The sequence below is a fragment of the Eurytemora carolleeae genome, unplaced genomic scaffold, assembly GCF_000591075.1.
Source record: "Eurytemora carolleeae unplaced genomic scaffold, Eaff_2.0 scaffold52, whole genome shotgun sequence".
Lineage (NCBI taxonomy): Eukaryota > Metazoa > Arthropoda > Copepoda > Calanoida > Temoridae > Eurytemora > Eurytemora carolleeae.
In genome coordinates, this window is record NW_019396055.1 from 78797 (window position 1) to 98777 (window position 19981).

At 35.2% G+C, this 19981-nt stretch overlaps 1 protein-coding gene across 2 annotated transcripts in view; it reads right to left on the reverse strand.

The window, feature by feature from the left end:
* The window catches only part of LOC111706988 (uncharacterized), a 31076-nt gene that overhangs the window by 2135 nt on the left and 8960 nt on the right, over positions 1-19981 (reverse strand). For both annotated transcript variants that reach the window (XM_023479965.1, XM_023479957.1), the window contains exons 8-19: positions 19126-19184; positions 17458-17503; positions 6532-6625; positions 5605-5681; positions 5477-5510; positions 4656-4774; positions 3468-3587; positions 3151-3249; positions 2236-2358; positions 1462-1536; positions 1252-1345; positions 111-220 (exon numbers count right to left, since the gene is read on the reverse strand). In XM_023479965.1, coding sequence (XP_023335733.1) covers positions 111-220; positions 1252-1345; positions 1462-1536; positions 2236-2358; positions 3151-3249; positions 3468-3587; positions 4656-4774; positions 5477-5510; positions 5605-5681; positions 6532-6625; positions 17458-17503; positions 19126-19184 — 1050 coding nt within the window. The remainder of the gene's footprint in view (positions 1-110; positions 221-1251; positions 1346-1461; positions 1537-2235; positions 2359-3150; positions 3250-3467; positions 3588-4655; positions 4775-5476; positions 5511-5604; positions 5682-6531; positions 6626-17457; positions 17504-19125; positions 19185-19981) is intronic.

Genomic DNA, 19981 nt, shown 5'->3' on the forward strand with positions numbered 1-19981 from the left:
GGGGGGGGGTTGTACCTGTGAGAAATCGTTTGACGATCAATACAAGTTTGTCTTTAAACTGTCATGTTTCATCAAATACCCCTTAGATGAATAATCATTTTCATGATCACCTGTTCATTCATTTCGATTTTGGCGTCCATCTTGGATTTAGGATAAAGAAAGGAGTACAGCTTGAGACAAGGAACTGGTTTAGGTCTTCCGCCAACAACAACAGTTATTCCTTTTATTAAAATTTAATATAAAAACTTGAAATATAACAAACCTTCACATATTTAAAATCATTTACAAAACATCTTAAAGGGACTGTCGACTGTTGTTATAATTTTTATTTAAAAAAAACCAATTCATAAAATTACTATTTAGACCTTTGTTTGATCAATAATGTTAAAGATATAATCATTTTTTAACTGGCAAAGTGTTTAATTCCCTTTTTTAGAGAATAACTAATTCTTTACAAGTCAACAGTAATATATAATTCATACTTGATCAGGCAATGCTTTTAAAAGTACCGTTGTAAATCGGGCATTGCAATCTTTGCATGGAGGGTCACTTGAAATTATGCTAAAGTCTCTTTAATTGTTAAGATTGTATGAATAGTTTCAAAAGAAAAATGCTTTAAAAAAAGGCAATTACAAACCAAACCATATCAAATAAAAATGGAGTTATCCTTGGACCAAACTAAACTAAGCTAAACTAAACTAAACTAAACTAAACTAAACTAAACTAAACTAAACTAAACTAAACTAAACTAAACTAAACTAAACTAAACTAAACTAAACTAAACTAAACTAAACTAAACTAAACTAAACTAAACTAAACTAAACTAAACTAACCTAAACTAAACTAAACCTGACCAAACCAAACCAAACAGAGATTAAGTTTATACCTGGAGTTCCTCCTGTTCCACAAGCTACAATCTCCTTGGACCAGATCTGTAAACCAAACCAAACCAAACCAAGATTGAGTTTATACCTGGAGTTCCTCCTGTCCCACAAGCTGCAATCTCCTTGGACCAGATCTGTAAACCAAACCAAACCAAACCAAACCAAGATTAAGTTTATACCTGGAGTTCCTCCTGTCCCACAAGCTGCAATCTCCTTTGACCAGATCTGTAAACCAAACCAAACCAAACCAAACCAAGATTGAGTTCATACCTGGAGTTCCCTCTGTCCCACAAGCTGCAATCTCCTTGGACCAGATCTGTAAACCAAACCAAACCAAACCAAACCAAAACCAAGATTGAGTTTATACCTGGAGTTCCTCCTGTCCCACAAGCTGCAATCTCCTTGGACCAGATCTGTAACGCTTTCTTGTCCTGGTGTTTTACAGCCATCCATAATACTCCCTAAATTTGATTAATGTTTATAGAAATTGAAATTAAAAAGTTTAAATCATAAATTACAGTAGTAGAGTAGAGATTAAGCAAATCAACAATATTCTATACTCACAAAAGACACACACCTCTCTGGGATATTTATCTGAACTTATCCCGGACTCTCCAAAACTTTCCTCAGCACCAAGAACTTGAACATGGACCTGATAGTAATAAAAATATTCTCAAGGATCCGTGTGGTACATGAGATTAAAATCGTCAGGTCAGGTATTTCAACAAATTAGCAGATTTATACCTCCAGTAAGAACCTCCCCCTCAAAAAAAAAAAAAATTGGCTCTGGGAGGAAAGCATTCACGAAGTTAGATTTCTCCTATTGCGACTTTAATTGGGCTTTGCTTGAATAATTATTTGCACTATCAGACTTCCAAATCAGAGTATTACTTCCATCTATATATAAATTTGGCTTGTCTGTCTGTTTGTCTGTCTTTCTGTCTGTTTGTATCCAAAAAACGGCTGAACCGATCGGGCCCAAATTTTTTGTGGGACATCACGTGACCACAGGGAAGGTTTATGAATGATCAAAATTTCAAATATTTGTCTCCATCAAAATTCGATCTTCATAAAGTTTTTGAAAATTTTGAAAATCCACGAAATTTTTTGTGAAAATCCGCGAATTATTTTTATTTTGTTTTACGATGTACGCAAAGAGAACATGTTCACAATTAATTTAGAAGATGGGCGCGAAGTGCCCTCTAAGGCTAGTACTTTAAATTTAAGATAATTTAAAATAAAGATCAGCTTGGAAAAATTAGTCTTTTATTTTTGTTGGTCTATGCTATTGCTGGCCAATAATCAATTAGCAACAACTTTCAATAGGTTACAAATCATAATTGAAATATACCTTTTCAAAATCAGGAATATTCAGTCTTTTAAATATGCTTCTGCTCCTTTTGAAGATTGACTCCGCCATTAAATGGCACTTATCCGCACTCTTTCTACCGGTAAAATTCACAACACAGGTGGCCTAAAAGTATACAGCTACGATATGCATTGTGTATTTATCTATATATACATATACAGATGGCTTGTCTGTCTCATAGTGTGTAACTTATATACGTGAGAACGGCTATACCAAATGAACCAACATTTTCCAAATTTCTGGTTATCCATTTTAAACAAAAGTTTTAAAATAAAATAGGGAATACAATATATTATATACAAAACACACACATACAACAACCTTTGTTACCCCCCAACAAGGATGAAGTCGATACTTATCTTAAGTTTATCTTTTATTTGAAAAAGTTTTCGCTTTTTCAATTGTTAAATAAAAATTCCCCTAAGTTACCTGTAAAGTATGATTATTACATAATATGCTACAGTGGTAGGCGATTATACCAATACAATGAAGACGGCTTTCAATTTGATTTATATGAATCTGTTAAACACCATGGATACATATTAACATAAAAGTCAAGAGAAGCTATCAATTTAAAAAGCTTCTCTTTGATTTCTTGTAAACTTTTGATTCGAAAAAAGCTTGTTGACAATCAAAACTTAAGTAAAAAATTCGTCTTCATTGTATTGATATAATCGCTTACCACTGTATCATATTTTCATTTCTATTTTATCTTAATATAATATACTTGTACCCTTTGTTTATATTTGATATTTTGTTTAACAGTTTTCAGGATGGATAGATAGATAGAGAAGATTGTGCAAAAACAAAGAAAATGTAATTATCCATTTTGCAGAAACCAAGGACAAAACAACATGATCTGTATAAAATGGAAAAGATTTGATTTATGAAGGGAACCTTGAATCCATCTAGATAGGTTGCAGATATTTTGTAGTAAGGAGTAGGAGATCTACCCTGGGCACCCCATACCCTCACACCCTCATCAACCTCCTCCATCTACAGATACACGGTCAGGAATAGAAAACTCTGGAATAGGAAGACGATTTACAGAATAAATTTATGACTTTAAATTGTCAAATGAACAAGTTCCAATTCAGGAATGTATATTTTCTAAAAAATATTTTTTAAATTTTTGGGTAGAAAGTATTAAACAAAATGAGAAAAGTTAACTAATTCAGCAATAAAATTTATTGAAGTAAAAACTAAATAGAAACCTGGACATTTGAAAAATCTGCTACGACGTCAGGTAGAATGTAGGATTGTGTATCTCCAATCTCATACAGCATTTGTTCACCCACACTTCCTAGGGTTAATAGTCCACCAGTACCAGGGGACTAAACATAGAGTATATATTCCCCCACACTTCCTAGGGTTAATAGTCCACCAGTACCAGGGGACTAAACATAGAGAATATATTCCCCCACACTTCCTAGGGTTAATAGTCCACCAGTACCAGGGGACTAAACATAGAGTATAATTCGCCCACACTTCCTAGGGTTAATTGTCCACCAGTACCAGGGGACTAAACATAGAGCATATATTCCCCCACACTTCCTAGGGTTAATAGTCCACCAGTACCAGGGGACTAAACATAGAGAATATATTCCCCCCACACTTATTATTATTATTCTGCCAACGGGCTTTTAGTTTGGAACCAAAACTAGCATATTCAAATTCAAGAGCTGAAGAAAATTTGTCTTAATTCGTTAAAAAGTTTTCATCTAAGTGAAATATCAAATATCATCAGATAATCTGATAAAAAACTTTCTGATTTTCAAGGTTTCTAAATTCTCTCGCTCTGCCAGATTTCTGGTTCTATAGAATTGTTTGAAGGAAAGATTTGAGCAAAATAAAATGAAAACCACAAATCAAGTATGACAGCTCAGAGAAACTTTAATATAGAAATGATTAAAATCCAACCTAGTGCACAAATATTAGGACTAGTAGCCTGGCAGAAAGGATTCAAGAGACATGAAAGAAAATATTTTTGATTTTGCTAAACCCAACATAAATGTTTTGAATTTCATATTTTACATCTACTTGATCAAAAATCGATACTGTTCGAACTTTGTTCGAACTCGGTTCTATCTTTGCTCGATCTTTTAGTTAGATCTTCTTTTCATCTTCCTGTCTTTCTTTCTTTCTAACATTAAGAAGTCTAATGATCCTTTACTTGTTTTCCGTGGGCTTTACTCTGTAATTAATCTGTTTCCTCAACCTACAAACTCTACAATAATACAATAGGACATAATGTTTTTAATCTCTACATATTATTCTTCAATACTATTAGAACCCAAGGGGAGTATTTCTGAGTTCTTGAACCTCTACGTTAAACAAAACACAAAAAATTTTAAATCTAAAAGCCACTGGACTGTTTACTATCACTAAAATCTAAAAATCACCTTAGTTATCAGGATCTCTCCGTCCTCCTTTACTTCAGCTACAGGGAACCCTAGGTTCTCAAACCCTGGAACCTTCTCCCAATCTGTATGGTTCCCACCTGTCACCTGGGTTCCACACTCTTAACATTTGTTCATATTTATAAATGTTTGTGTTGGTGTTCGTGTTTATGTTTATTTTAGGCATATTATTGGTATACATTATTGGTACTGGTATGTTTGTGTTTGTGTTGGTGTTGGTGTTGGTGTTGGTGTTGGTGTTGGTGTTGCTGTTTATGTTTATGTTTATGTTTATGTTTATGTTTATGTTTATGTTTATGTTTATGTTTATGTTTATGTTTATGCTTATGTTTGTGTTTGTGTTTGTGTTTGTGTTTGTGTTTGTGTTTGTGTTTGTGTTTGTGTTTGTGTTTGTGTTTGTGTTTGTGTTTGTGTTTATGTTTATGTTTATGTTTATGTTTATGTTTATGTTTATGTTTATGTTTATGTTTATGTTTATGTTTATGTTTATGTTTATGTTTATGTTTATGTTTATGTTTATGTTTATGTTTATGTTTATGTTTATGTTTATGTTTATGTTTATGTTTATGTTTATGTTTATGTTTATGTTTATGTTTATGTTTATGTTTATGTTTATGTTTATGTTTATGTTTATGTTTNTTGTGTTTGTGTTTGTGTTTGTGTTTGTGTTTGTGTTTGTGTTTGTGTTTGTGTTTGTGTTTGTGTTTGTGTTTGTGTTTGTGTTTGTGTTTGTGTTTGTTGGGTTTTTGTTAAATTTAGTCATTATTTGATTGTTTTATCTGTTTCTATGTGTCCAAAGCTACCTATAAGGTGACCAGCCAGACTACCAGCAGCCAACTGATTCAAATGATAATAAAAACAAAGTTTTAAGAAATCAATTTCATGAAAAATCAGACAAAAATCATCTAAAGTAATATATGATTATATTTGCCTTGTCGAGATCTGTAGATTTCCACCCAAACTCATGCATAAGGGGAGCTAACGCCAGCGCACTATCAGTGCACCGTCCTAAAAATGTTAATTTGCGCATTTGAAATTTAGGTTAAACAGGAAAAACTTTCAAATTTTTTTTTACTGGGTCAGTTTTTTGTACTGTATTGTATATCCTACACTCTCCACTAAACCCCCAAATTTCTTAAGTCAGAGTACTGCAAATCACTGCAGTACACACCGAACGCTTAGTTGAGGGTGCCTGTAAGATAAAATATCTATGTACTCATGAGGATTTATAGTGTCAGAACTGTATGAAATATTCATTTAATAAATATTTGATTTTATTTTAAATATAACATGTGAAATGTCGTAATGATGAACTAATAATCTATTATATGAACTTTAAGTACAACCTTATGTACTCTTAGGGCGAGAATCTGTAAAATGTACTAGATGTACTGTTTAACTTGTAATGTTTGTAATAAATAAAGTAATAACCCTAATTCACATGTCTTGTATATATAACCATGCTCTATAATCTCTGAACAGACGTATTGGTCAGTTTCAGTTTTACCTGTATCATTAAACACAAAATATAGTTAGTTGGATATGAACTCTGTTTTACTACAGTCAGAAGAATTAGTTCTCAGTAGAGGGTATAGAGTTTGATATAGTTGTGTGTGGATAAATACACACTTGAAAAAATATTGGAGTAAGGCATTTATTTATTACATGTATACTCTATGTACTATAACCTGTGACATGTACTCTATGCACAACATTACATGTCATATAAGACTCTATGTACTGTAGTGTATAACCGGTACTATTTACTATTTACTGAGTAACATGTACTCTAGGATAATGTATAACCCATAATATTTACTTTATATACTGTAAAACAAGTAATTTGTACCAGCATTACCTGTAATAACAATATCCGCTCCAAGCTCTAGAGCCTTCACGACAGGACCAGCTCCATAGTAGGCGTTCATGGAGTTTACATTCATCGGGAAACTCTAAGATATATTTAGTGTATTTTAAAAGATATTACTACGATAGTTATTCCATGACTTTTTGAGAAGCTGGGAAATGGAATTAAAGTATTGATCAAGATATATTTTCAAAGCCCATACTTCATTAATCTCAAGGGCCTCAAGTTTCAACTAATTACTTGACTTTTGACAAATTTTAATTTAAAAAAAGTTCGGTGTTAAAAAAATAAATAAAATGAAATCAACATTTGAATAAGAATGTCGATTAAAACAACTTTGAGAAAACATACATAAACATCAAGCACCAGCTTAAAGGTAATTGAAAAGAAGAATTATAAAATCAGAAACTATAGATAGATATCCAACCATTTCAAGAATACCCTTAACAAAGATATTTAGGTTTTATTCAATATTAGGTCAGGGATTATAATCTCATTTTCTGACCTCAGATGGTTTGTGTCTTTATAATTGGGTTACCCACACAGACGAGAAACGTCAGAGATGACTGTGTACAGCATTCTCAGGTGTCGGACCTAAGGATGCAACAAGCGGGGACAGTCCTGTACGAGATTGTGGTTCCTCAACAGAGGACAAGATTCCCAACAATGGACAAATAACTTTTTATTCATCTAAATTATTTATCTTATTTAATTGAGTCGACGGTTGCAATATTTATACTTCAACAGCAAATGTATCCTATAAGACCTATTCTTTCTATGCCACTGAAACCCTTAAGGTCATTTTTATTTTATTTTTCTTTAAAAAATTTTTAATTCATCTTGGCCTATTGTTCTTTAAAACAAATTTGGTATGTCTTTCCCAGTGAATTATTTAATTATAATACTAACTTGCACAATAATATGTTATAATTGTAAGGGTTCAAAGTGGAGTTGAAGGATAACTGAGTCACGAGATCAGATAAATAATCACCAAAACACAGAGAATCCCAGTTTGAATCAGCTCATTATAATTGTGTGTTGGAAATCATTTCGAATGATCTTAAATAAAATGAAAAGAGAATACATATTGAGTTATTCATTATGATTCGGGCAAGGCCCACAAATATGTTCAGGACCAAAGTAGAAATTCTAACAACAAAAGAGGGAAAGCCATAATACAAAAGAATGGAATTAATTGAATTTATTGGTCTTATGTATGAGGCAGCAGTAAATGTTTAAATGTGCTGTCTATAAGAGAAGAAAAGCCATAATACAAAAGAATGTAATTAATTGAATTTATTGGTCTTATGTATGAAACAGAGGTAAATGTTTAAATATACTGTATATAAGAGAAGAAAAGCCATAATACAAAAGAATGGAATTAATTGAATTTATTGGTCTTATGTATGAAACAGAGGTAAATGTTTAAATGTACTGTCTATAAGAGAGGAAAAGCCATAATACAAAAGAATGTAATTAATTGAATTTATTGGTCTTATGTATGAAACAGATGTAAAAGTTTAAATATTCTGTATATAAGAGAAGAAAAGCCATAATACAAAAGAATGGAATTAATTGAATTCATTGGTCTTATGTATGAAACAGAGGTAAATGTTTAAATGTACTGTCTATAAGAGAAGAAAAGACATAATACAAAAGAATGGAATTGATTAAATTACTGGTCTTATGTATAAGACACATGTGAGTGTTTGAATGTACTGTCTATAAGAGAAGAAAAGCCATAGTACAGAATTGATGAATAGAATAGAGAGTATCTGATATTATTGGGCTTAGCCATAGTACAATTTTAATGTTTTAAAAGTACAATCTGGAAAAATAATAATGTAAAACTGAGAAATAAACACTATGTCATGGAGAATGCAAAATGACCTGCCCTGCATCAAGGATCGTCTTTTAAAAGGTAACACAGGAAGTACAACAAGGGTCGTCTTCAAAAATGGTACAGGAAGTACAACGAGGGATGACACATCAACAAAGCAGCTGAGATCAGGACCGCACATAAATGTAAGCCATCAGTCTTTTAATATCTCTTGTACGGGTTGGATCAAAATGACGGATTATGTCATAATTGTCAGAGAGGGGGAGACAATCAAATCATGCTACAAAATAGTGGCAACGGATGCTGCAGTTATCTTTGTTAAAAGAAATGATCAAGGCATGGGCATATGGTTAAGAATAAATCCTTACTTACAATATTAAAGTTCAGTAACAATTTTTAAACTCGTAAAGTTAATTTTCCTAAATTTTTAGGATAATTCATTTCCCTTAAAAATCTTTCTTTTCTTAAACAATTAATTGCAATAAATTTTGTTATATACTCCATGTTAGTTCTATCTGATTAGTAAGATTATCAAGCTTTCTTTTTCCCTTTTTCTCTTTTTGCAACAAGCACAGGATATACCCTAATGAAAAGGCCTCAAAACTCGCCATGACAGTGGAGATAATCCCGAGAAACCATCTTACGTATCTTACGAAATTTCGTTTTCTGCTTCGTTTCTGTATCGTTTCTGTATCGTTACATGAAACGTAACATTACATAACGTTTTAGAACCGTATTTGAAACGTTTCTGGATACCAATCCAAATTGTATGCTAATGAACAATTGTATTTGTCAACTATAAATTTCTTATGTAATTCCTATGTGTTAATTAATTCATGCGTCAAAATGTGTAAATTTTAATCTTTTTAAAAAGTTTTTAAACTTCGTTTCTGAATCGTAAAGTTACGTAATGGATTTNTTTTACGATCTTAAAACGTTTCTGGGAAACGATACTGGAAAACGTTTCAGTAACGTAAAAAGTGGTTCGTTTTACGTAGCATTTACATATCAGGAAAACGAAGCCATAACGTAACGCTACCCTACATAACGTTTTTGTAACGTTCTAGAAACGAAATTTGGTTTGTCGGGATACCAGAGGAATCTGGAGAGCGTGAAAATCTATTATCCGAGCTGGTCAGGAAGGAGATAAAATTCGATCCAGAGTCTAAGACCAGGAAAGTTCAGAACGTAATGCAAAGAATGCATGAGAAGGGATTATTCAAGGAGAAGGCCTTTGGGTAAAAATTGAAAGATGATCTGATCAAGAATCTAATGGTTAGACAGCCAGCAACCAATGCTCCTGAGGAAAAACCTGGAACAACATTGGGAGCAAGCAATAACACTGATGGGAGTCTCAATTCAATCCTGGATACGGCTAAAACATCAGACAGCAAAGTCAAACAGGTACTGAAAATATGTACAGAAGTTCTTGAGAATGTCACCAAGATACATACCAGACTTGACAAACGTGCAAGTGAATGTAATGCTGTGGATGAAACCCTGAAGCTACTCCAAAAGATTGCTAATCAGGTAACCCCAAGAGAAGAGCGAGAGGAAGTGCAGGAGCCGAGATTCATGTGCTCTTATTTCGAGGTAGATACCCATAAACTAGCTGAATGCAATGACAAGCAAAGATGCCTGAAATGTGGTTTGTTTAGCCATAAACAAGATACACGTGGTTTTGATAAAACCTTTAATTACTGTGGTATAAAGGGACATGCAGCGCGGCTGCATGATGTGATCACAAAGCAGGAGAGGCTAAAGATCCTCACATTCCATGAGCCAGAAGCCTTTGGCCATTTCATGGCCGCAGACCAACAACAAGGGATGGTCGGAGAGCAGCAGAGAGGAGGGTACCTAGGAAGACATGGAAGGGGGAGGACCCTTGGATACGGAAGAAATAGTCAAGGGAAGAAGTATTAAACCCAGCTCTTATGTTCATTAATCCTTATGATATATTGATAATTGATAACTTTTATGTGTGGCTCGGCCATAATAATATTTACCAGTTGTATTTTATAATATTCGATTTGTTCTTTTTATGATGCACGGTAATAAAGCAGTTATATATGCTTATTTTATGATGATCAATGTATTTTTTTTATGGAATCAAATAAATCCGAAGATTGTGAAATGTAAATAATTATTTAAAGGCTATAGACAATATATAATGATCAGTTCATTATCTTTTCGGGGTCAAATATAGACGGACCTGTTTTTTTATGATGCACTCTAATAAAGCAGTTATAGATGCTTATTTTATAATGTTCAGTGTAATCTTTTATGAAACCAAATAAGTCCAAAGATTATGGATTTTGCATAAGGGTTCAAAGGTTATAGACAAAAAATTATAGTCCGTTATCTCTTTTATAACAAAATATAGAAGGAACTTGCAAGGTTTACCTAATGTCTAAGAGGTTTTAGATTAAACATAGTTATTCATAATGATCAGTCCTTGCTCGTTTGAGAAACCAAATAAATCCTAAGATTATGGATTTTGCATAAGTGTTAAAAGGTTATAGACAAGATATAATAAGAAGTCTGTTATCTCTTTGAAACCAAATATAAATGGAACTTGCGAAGTTTACATACTGTCTAAAAGGTTTTAGAGTATACATAGCTATTAATAATGATCAGTCCTTGCTCGTTTAAGAAACTAAATAAATCCAAAGATTATGGATTTTGCATAAGGGTTAAAAGGTTATAGATAAAAATATAATGATCAGTCCGTTGCTGTTATCTCTTTGAAACCAAATATAGATGAAACCTGCAAAGTTTACATAATGACTAAGAGATTTTAGACTATTCATAATGATCAGTCCTTGCTCGTTTAATAAACAAAATAAACAAAATAAATCTGAAGATTATAGATTTTGCATAATGGTTAAAAGGTTATAGACAAAATCAGCCCATAATCTCTTTGAAACCAAATATAGAGGGAACTTGCAAAGCTAACATAATGTCTAAGAGGTTTTAGATTATACATAGCTATTCATAATGACCAGTCCTTGCTCGTTTGATAAACCATTTAAGGGTTAAGAGGTTATAAATAATATATAATTACTTTTGATGATCAGCTCATACTCGGCAACACTTAAAAACTTAATCCCTAGTTTTTAAAAAATATGGGCTGTGGAGAATGTTTTTAATAACAGCTTTACAATTAATCCATACAGGCTAGTGAAGGTTTTCATAGTACGTTTTAGAGTATGCTATAAGAAAAGCCTAACACTGAACAGAGTGTCCTAAGAGTACGTCATGGGTTACCAAAAACAGAAATCATGCCAGAGATCAAGGGAGTATAAATATTTAACCGTCTTAATACAATAAAGTTTCAATAGTAAAGTTCAATGGTTTCAGTTCAGACGTACAACAATTAAGGTTTATAAATGTGTATAAAGGTGGAAGACGACATTGAATGACAAAAATAAAAATCACGAAACCTTGCATTTAAGTGTACACTGCAGGATATCAGCTGATTAAAGTTTTTAGAATTGGTGAAAAATTTGTGTGACTTAAAGCTGCTTAGATAAGGTAATACAGGTTGAGAAGAGTATTTAGGAAAGGCAATATGGCATACCTGATAATAATTAAAAGTAACAAAATCCCGAAATATTTTAACTATATGTACAACAAACCTGGGTGTGCAAAATCCATGAAAGAGTATGTGAAGTGATCAGCATAGCCGTATCGGCACTATACAAGGACGCCTTTCACAAGATAAGGCATAAACAAGACCAGCTGTCCGATATCCTTGCTAAGGTAGACTGCCCAAAGGAGCCGGTACAGGTTGTCAAGGTACTTAAAGACTTGGCTGACATGGACCTAAATTGTTGAAGCGGCTCTGTCAAGAACACACAAATGACAACTGGCAGCCTTGAGGGCTGATCTAAGAGCTCAACAACCGGTAGGACGGAAAACCAGTAACATTGAGTCAGATGATGAGACACCTTAGTCACCAAGGTTAAACGATACATTTGAGTCTCTGGATAGTGTTAAGCAAACCCTTATGGGTTACAGCAGAAAGTGTGGAAGCATCAATTAACCAGACAGCAATCATGGAAAGTCAAGTCGCTCCACAGGAAAGTGGACGCTCAGGACAAGACAATAGACAAGATTCTACAAATGCTACAATGTATGCGTGTAGGTGACCCAGTATTTGAAGAATTCATATCTGTGCCACAAAGTCTGTCAGTTGGATTAAGTAGAGATCCCAAGCCGGTAGCCGGGCCGTCTAGACAAACAGACTTCTGTATTATTTGTGCAAGCTCAGCACACTCTAAAATGGACTGTTTTATATACAGTAGCAACAAATGTGATCGATGCGGAGCAGTGGGACACACTGAGCGGCTACATGAGTTAACTGACAGTGCACTCAGGAGCAAAGTGATCAGCTAACAAGGATGGGATTCGTTCAAGCATTTTTATGAATAATTATGGGATTCGTTCAAGCATTTTTATGAATAATTATGATTTTATAACCCAAATTTTATGTGGTTTCTATGTATTGGAAATTATACAATAAAATATGTTTCAAAACACATAACAAGGACTAGTTAGACAAATATTATTGATGTGTTAAAACACGAATCAAATAGATAATTAGTTAGAAACAAGGATCAGATAATGATGATTGCTGTGTCATAGGTACACATGCTAGTTGAAGTATTAAGACAATGTTTTAAAGACACAAATCAAATAGATAAGTATCTCAAAACAGGGATCAATTAGACAAGGATAATTGTTGTGGCATGGGTACATGTGCTAGCTGAAGATTCAATCCTTTTCTTTTTCGGCTATTCATTCATTACTCATACATCCATCACTCAACAATTCATTATTTGGATATTCGGTTTTTCCGAGTTTTCTTCTATTCATTCACTAGCATTAATTTATTATTCATTCATTCATCCTTCATTGGTTCCTGATTATCCTGTCAATCTTTAATTAGTTATTATTCCTTATTCATCATATGTTTTATGCAATCATTCATTTCCTCATACACTAGCGGCAATTATTCATTCATTCATCTCTCATTGGTTCCTGATCATCAGTTTTGATGATTGTTCAGTGTTCATTATGGTCACTTGTTGATTCATTTTCAATCGTCTACTCAACTGGGTGGTATTCTTTAAGCATAGGTTCAATTACCTATAAGAATAGATCATAATGCTTATGATTTTTTCAGATCTTAACCTAAGTGAATAAGTGATCCTAAAAGAATATGAAACAATGATGTATTTCTAGTGAATAGGTGAACTCAAAAAACTGTGGAACAATACAGTGTGTAGGTATCAAGCTTATGATAAGAATGCTAGGCATGTAATGATGCAGTGCTAGAAATCCGCCGGTACTGGAAAACATGAGGCAACATAGTGCCTCCAGGCCAAAGGCTTGGAGGCTAAAAAAGAAAACAGCATTGCCAGAGGCAACAACTCCGCTAAAGTTATGCTATTGGAACTGCTATTGGTTATGGTGTGTCCTAAAGCAACAACAAATTGCGGAAGTGATGGAGGGAGAACAAATAGACCTAATATTTGTGGATGAGACCCACTTTCGCTTCGGTGCAAATAATGACCTGAGTGCTTTTAGCCCTTGGACCCAGTATTACAGATAGCACAATTACGGGGATAAAAATGGTGGAGGAAAAATGGTTCTGGTTTCAGACAGGATTGTCCACTCACCTTGGTCTCCAGAGAATACAGAACCCTGGGTGGAGAACAAAAGGACATGGATCATAATCCATAACCTTCATTTAGCCATATGTTTGGTGTATATGGCGGCAGAAGTGGCCGGCGGCATGACATATAAAGATTGGAATAGGGAGCTGTACAGGTGTATAGGAAATGAAATCTCCAGTCTGGAGCAGGATGGATATGGATGTGTTGATATTGGTGACTTCAACGCACATATAGGAGACACTCCGGAGGGGATACCCAGAAATAGGCCAGGAGTAAACAGTAATGGACGATTACTATTAGATTTTGCTACTGAACATGGGTTAGTAATACTGAATAGGGACTGGGACTTATGTGAAGGTCTGTTCTCACGAATCACACCCACTTCCAGCACAATTCTAGACTACGCACTAGTATCAAAGGCTGTGCAGCCGGGGGTATTGAGGATGTGCATTGATGATGATGTGGAGCTACTCGCGGGTAGTGACCACGTTGCCTTACGCCGCGATATAAACATGTCAGGTTCGGACCCTGTACCAAATGCCAGGCCACACAGTCTGGTACATCTACCAAAGAATAGGGACAAGTTCCTCGCAACAGACTTGATGGACGAGTTGCTCGGTAAGGTGAACTGGGCCAAATGTTCAACCGCGGAGAAGTTGGAAAACCTACAAAAATTCTGATTAGAGCTAATTGTGAGGCATACCAGCAGTCTAGTTGGCAGAAACGTAGAGTCAGACGGGTGCCAAGAAGTATCAAGAAACTTAATGCCATGAAGAAAGAGGCGGACCGGAAACAACGCAGACTATCTATCCAACGTACCCCAAGATTACTTTATGGAGAAGCCTGGATGGCAGATGACCAATCACAGCTGGGTGAGGCTGTATCAGGATACCAGGAAATGGTCACAGAAATTAAAAGGAGATCAAGTCTGATCAAGCTGGACAAGAGAGCATGGATGAGAGCACAGCTGGATACCAATAACAGACAATTCTGGTCACTCTATGAGAGGACTCAAAAAAAGAAAGGGAAACTAACAGCACTTAAGGATGCTGACGGAGAACTGCTAACACATATAAGGAAGATTGAGAATTTTGCACTAAACCTCTTGGCAATGCAGTTCTGCAGCATGCGCTCCCCAATCTTTGAATCCAGAGGAGAACAGGTTATAAGGCAAATAAGAGTTGCCGAAGCTTCAAATTACGAAGAATGGATTCCAAAGGAGCGTGAGGAGACAATGTGCGAATCAGATGTGTGTAAGCCAGCGATAATAGCGGAAATAACAGATCTAATAAATTCACATAAGTCGGACAGAGCGCCAGGTGTGGACGGTGTCCAAGCTCAGATGCTCAGATCCAAACATTTACAGGAGTGATAAACAAAATCCTAGAGTCTGGTGAAGTGCCTTCTGTTCTCTTGACCTGTAAAATTACCTTGATTGACAAGAAGAAACCTTCATTGGAGGTGAGTGAGAAGCGGCCACTGACAGTTCCAAACTTATTCCTTAGTGTACTAACGAAACTCCTCCATAAACGGATGGATCCTTTCTGTGAAGAGGAGGGTTTTTATGGAACAGTGCAGTATGGATTTCGGTCAGGCCGCAGCACGCCAGACTGCGTCTTTGCAATCCTGGCAGTCATTCGAGAAGCTAAATGACAACACAGGTCGATCTCAATCGCCTTTTGTGATCTGGCGAAAGCTTACGACTCAATATGCAGAGAACTCCTGTACGTTAAACTAAGTCAGATAGGGTTTGGAAGAAAAGTGTTGTCATTGATACAATTGATGTATTGTAACGACAATATCCAATTAACACTCCCAACACGTTTGTCTGCACCAATCTGGTTTACAAAGGGTGTGAAGCAAGGATGCTCCCTCTCACCAATGCTCTTCGCACTCTATGTCTAAGGGTTGGGGGAGGCACTGCGTAATTCTAAACTGGGTTTCAGAATGGGCGAAGTTGTGTTGACAGCCATATTTTTCGCAGATGACCTGGTACTGATAGCCGGGTCCCCCATACATGTAATGGACAGGTTGCATGAGATTGTGGCTTGGTTCTGCAAAGACATGTACATGAAGTTGGCGGTCTGGAAAACTTTTATCCTGACCAACTCCGCTTACCCCGTTGTTTGGTCAGTTGACGATCAAACAATTGAAGTGATGTTAGCAAAATACCTAAGAGTAAACATGCAGATCCGTGGCAGGAACAGGGTGGGTCAATATGAGGCAGTTATGCTGAAACGCGCAACCGGTTGCACCATGTCTATCATGAACCTGACATGTGCCAGTCTTGACAGGCTCTAATAGCCAAGAGGCTGTGGGAGTGCTGCGCCATCCAATCAATCTTGTACTGTACTGAGGTACTAGTCATATCTAAGAAAACAGTTGAGGAGCTGGAGCGCGTACAGAATATGGTTGGTCGTTTCATTCTCCAGGTTCCCAGCTCGTCGTCAAGAGTGCTGGCATGGATGGACGCAGGACTAGTCCCTATGCAGGACAGAATACAAGCCAAACAGGCAAACTATATCTGGACAGCTGTCAAATCCAGAAACACCCAACTGTAATGGGAAGATGAGGAAAGTTGTGACCGTAACCAGAGATGAAATAGATAATTAGATATTCAAAGAGTTTCCAAAAATTGGAGCTGTCTCAGGCGGACCACCTGGTTTTTAGAGAGTTTCCAAAATTGGAGCTGTCTTGGGCGGACCCGCCTGGTTTTTAGAGAGTTTCCAAAATGGAGCTGTCTTGGGCGGACTGCCTGGTATGTAGAGTTTCCAGAAATGGTACTGTCTTGGGTAGATCGCCTGGTAATTAGAGAGTCCCAGAAATGGAGCTGTCTTGGGTGGATCGCCTAGTAACTGGAGAGTCTCCAAACTGGAGCTGTCCTGGGCGGATGGCCTAGTTTAAGTCTTATCCCCAGGGTGTAAACCCCGTGGATATGTTGTTCCGGGGGTTAGGAGCACCGACCCCTATTTCATTGAATGATGGGTTGTCCTTTAATAATAATAATAATAAGATGTTATTTTAAGGGATGGTCTGTCGAGTATTTACCCTTATGACGTAGATATCCTTTATCTTATAGCAGAAAATTTAGTGCCAAGAGACTCAAGGTGTCCAGGTACTAAATTTCCAGATATAAAAATTAGAATTTTTCCATAATTCTTGATAAGAATAAGGTACCGTTTTCATGAATATCAAGAAAAATATCTAAAAGGTGATCCCACTCAAACAATTTTTTGGTAAAAAAAACAACATCATCTCTCATTTTAATTCAGAAAAAAAATTAAAGGGAACTGATGATAATCATTAATCAAGCAGTAAGTTTTTACATGAAGAACAGTAAAGATAATATCTTAATATTATATCTATTTAATGTTAAACTCGACTCCTGACCCCTACCTGGGCAGAAAACACCTCTTTTATTCCCTCCTTCTCCAACTGTTGCCTAAACAAAGAATTTTTTTTGTCAAGAAAATCTTTAAGGTAACCTTGAACAATTAAAACACTCCAGAAAACCTTTAAACAAGGAAATATTTAAACGAGAAAATTTTTCATCAAGAAAATCTATAGCATTGAAATCTTTAGTCAAGAAAATCTTCAGTCAAGTAAATCTTGAGTCAAGAAAATCTTTAGTCAAAGAAGTCTGAAGTCAAGGAAATCTTTAGTCAAGGAAATCTTTAGCCAAGGAAATCTTTGGTTAAGCAAATCTTAAGTCAAGGAAATCTTTGAGTCAAGTCAAGAAAATTTTTAATCAAAGGACATCTTGAGTCAAGGAAGTCTTTAGTCAAGGAATTCTTAAATCAGGAAATCTTAAATCCAGGAAATCTTGAGTCAAGGTAATCTTAAATCCAGGAAATCTGAAATCCAGGAAATCTTTAGTCAAGAAAATCTTTAATTAAGGCAATCTTTAGTCAAGGAAATCTTTAATCAAGGTAATTTTTAGTCAAGGTAATCTTTAATCAATTAATTTTTTAATAGCCATCCCTAGTTCAACTAACATTGAATCGAAACCTCTGGATAAATAGAAAATAAGTTGAAATTTATTTAAATCCTAAATATTTAAATCATTTGAGAAAGGCTTATCTTCTATAATTTAGTATTAAGTTGTTGAATATTCTGTTCTCTAGTATCTGATTAATTTCCTAGTTTGGTAGATGTGTTTTCACAAACCTCAAACTTAGATGGATTTGGGAGAAATCACTCTCAAGCATCCAGATACAAACCCCAGATATATACTAGGATTCTCCAAGATATTTACTGGGATTCTCACAGATATAAACTAGGATTCTCCCAGATATATACTAGGATTCTCCAAGATATTTACTGGGATTCTCACAGATATAAACTAGGATTCTCCCAGATATATACTAGGATTCTCCAAGATATTTACTGGGATTCTCTCAGATATAAACTAGGATTCTCCCAGATATATACTAGGATTCTCACAGGTATAAACTAGGATTCTCCAAGATATTTACTAGGATTCTCCCAGATATAAACTAGGATTCTACCAGATATAAACTAGGATTCTCACAGGTATAACCTAGGATTCTCACAGGTGTAAACTAGGATTCTCACAGGTATAAACTAGGATAAACTAGGATTCTCCAAGATATTTACTAGGATTCTCCCAGATATAAACTAGGATTCTCCCAGATATAAACTAGGATTCTCACAGGTATAAACTAGGATTCTCACAGGTATAAACTAGGATTCTCACAGGTACAAACTAGGATAAACTAGGATTCTCCAAAATATTTACTAGGATTCTCCCAGATATAAACTAGAATTCTCCCTGATATAAACTAGGATTCTCCCAGATATAAACTATGATTCATGCAGGTATAAACTAGGATTCTCCCAGAAATGAACTAGAATTCTCACATATATAACCTAGGATTCTCCCGGATATAAACTAGGATTCTCCCAAATATTAGATTCTCACATATTTAAAAATAAGCTCTGCAGTTCCTTAGATTTTGAAGCTCGCAAATCCTTTTTTTTTAATAAAAACATGTTTTTCTCTCAACTTGTCTCATTAACCACACATACTGGAAGTTTTTATACCTAGCTGGCATCAGATCATCTCCTGTAACCTGAGCAATATTCATCTCTACACCAGCTTTCTAGGAATAAGATTTAATTAAAGGGACTGTGCTCGTATTTCAAGTTGCTCTCTATTATAGAATGGCATGCCCGATGCTTCACCGCAGTACCCTTTAAACCTTTATCTGATCAATAATGTGGAAGATATTGTCGTTTTTCTAGCTTGAAAAGTGTTTAATTCTCACAGTTTCGTCATTTGTTTCTGAAAGAAGAATGCACAAGCAAATAATCAATTTTCAAATAATCAATTTTTTAAAAAGAAGATTTCTTATGCACTCCTGATCAGACAATGCATTTAACGGTACCGTTGAAAATCAGAGATGCCACTCTTTAAATGAATAGTCATTTAAAATAATGTCTACGGTCCTTTTAAACGGAGTATATGTCTGTTTGTCCAATAGACGTGAAAACAGCTGAACTGATTGGGCCCAAATTTTGTGTAGGACCTAAAATGACCCAAGGGAAGGTATATGGATGCTCAAAAATTGTTTCCTAAAGTTTTTGATTTTCGTAAAAGGGGATGGTGGAGTTGGCACATTTGATGTAGGGGGGGGGGGCCCTGCCTTCATTTTTGGTTCAAATCTTCCAATTTTTTGGGTGCGCGCCTAATTAGGGTTCGAAATTCCTATAATAAAATAAAATTGAACTTTAATGACCTCTAATGACCTCTAATGACCTCTAATGACCTCCACCAATAGAAAATATTTCAACTATGGCTTAATGCATATCAAACGAAAGCTGGGAACCCAGGGAATCCAGTAGCAGCAACAAATCCAGTGTTTGACCTTCTAATGACCTCTTACGACCTCTAATGACC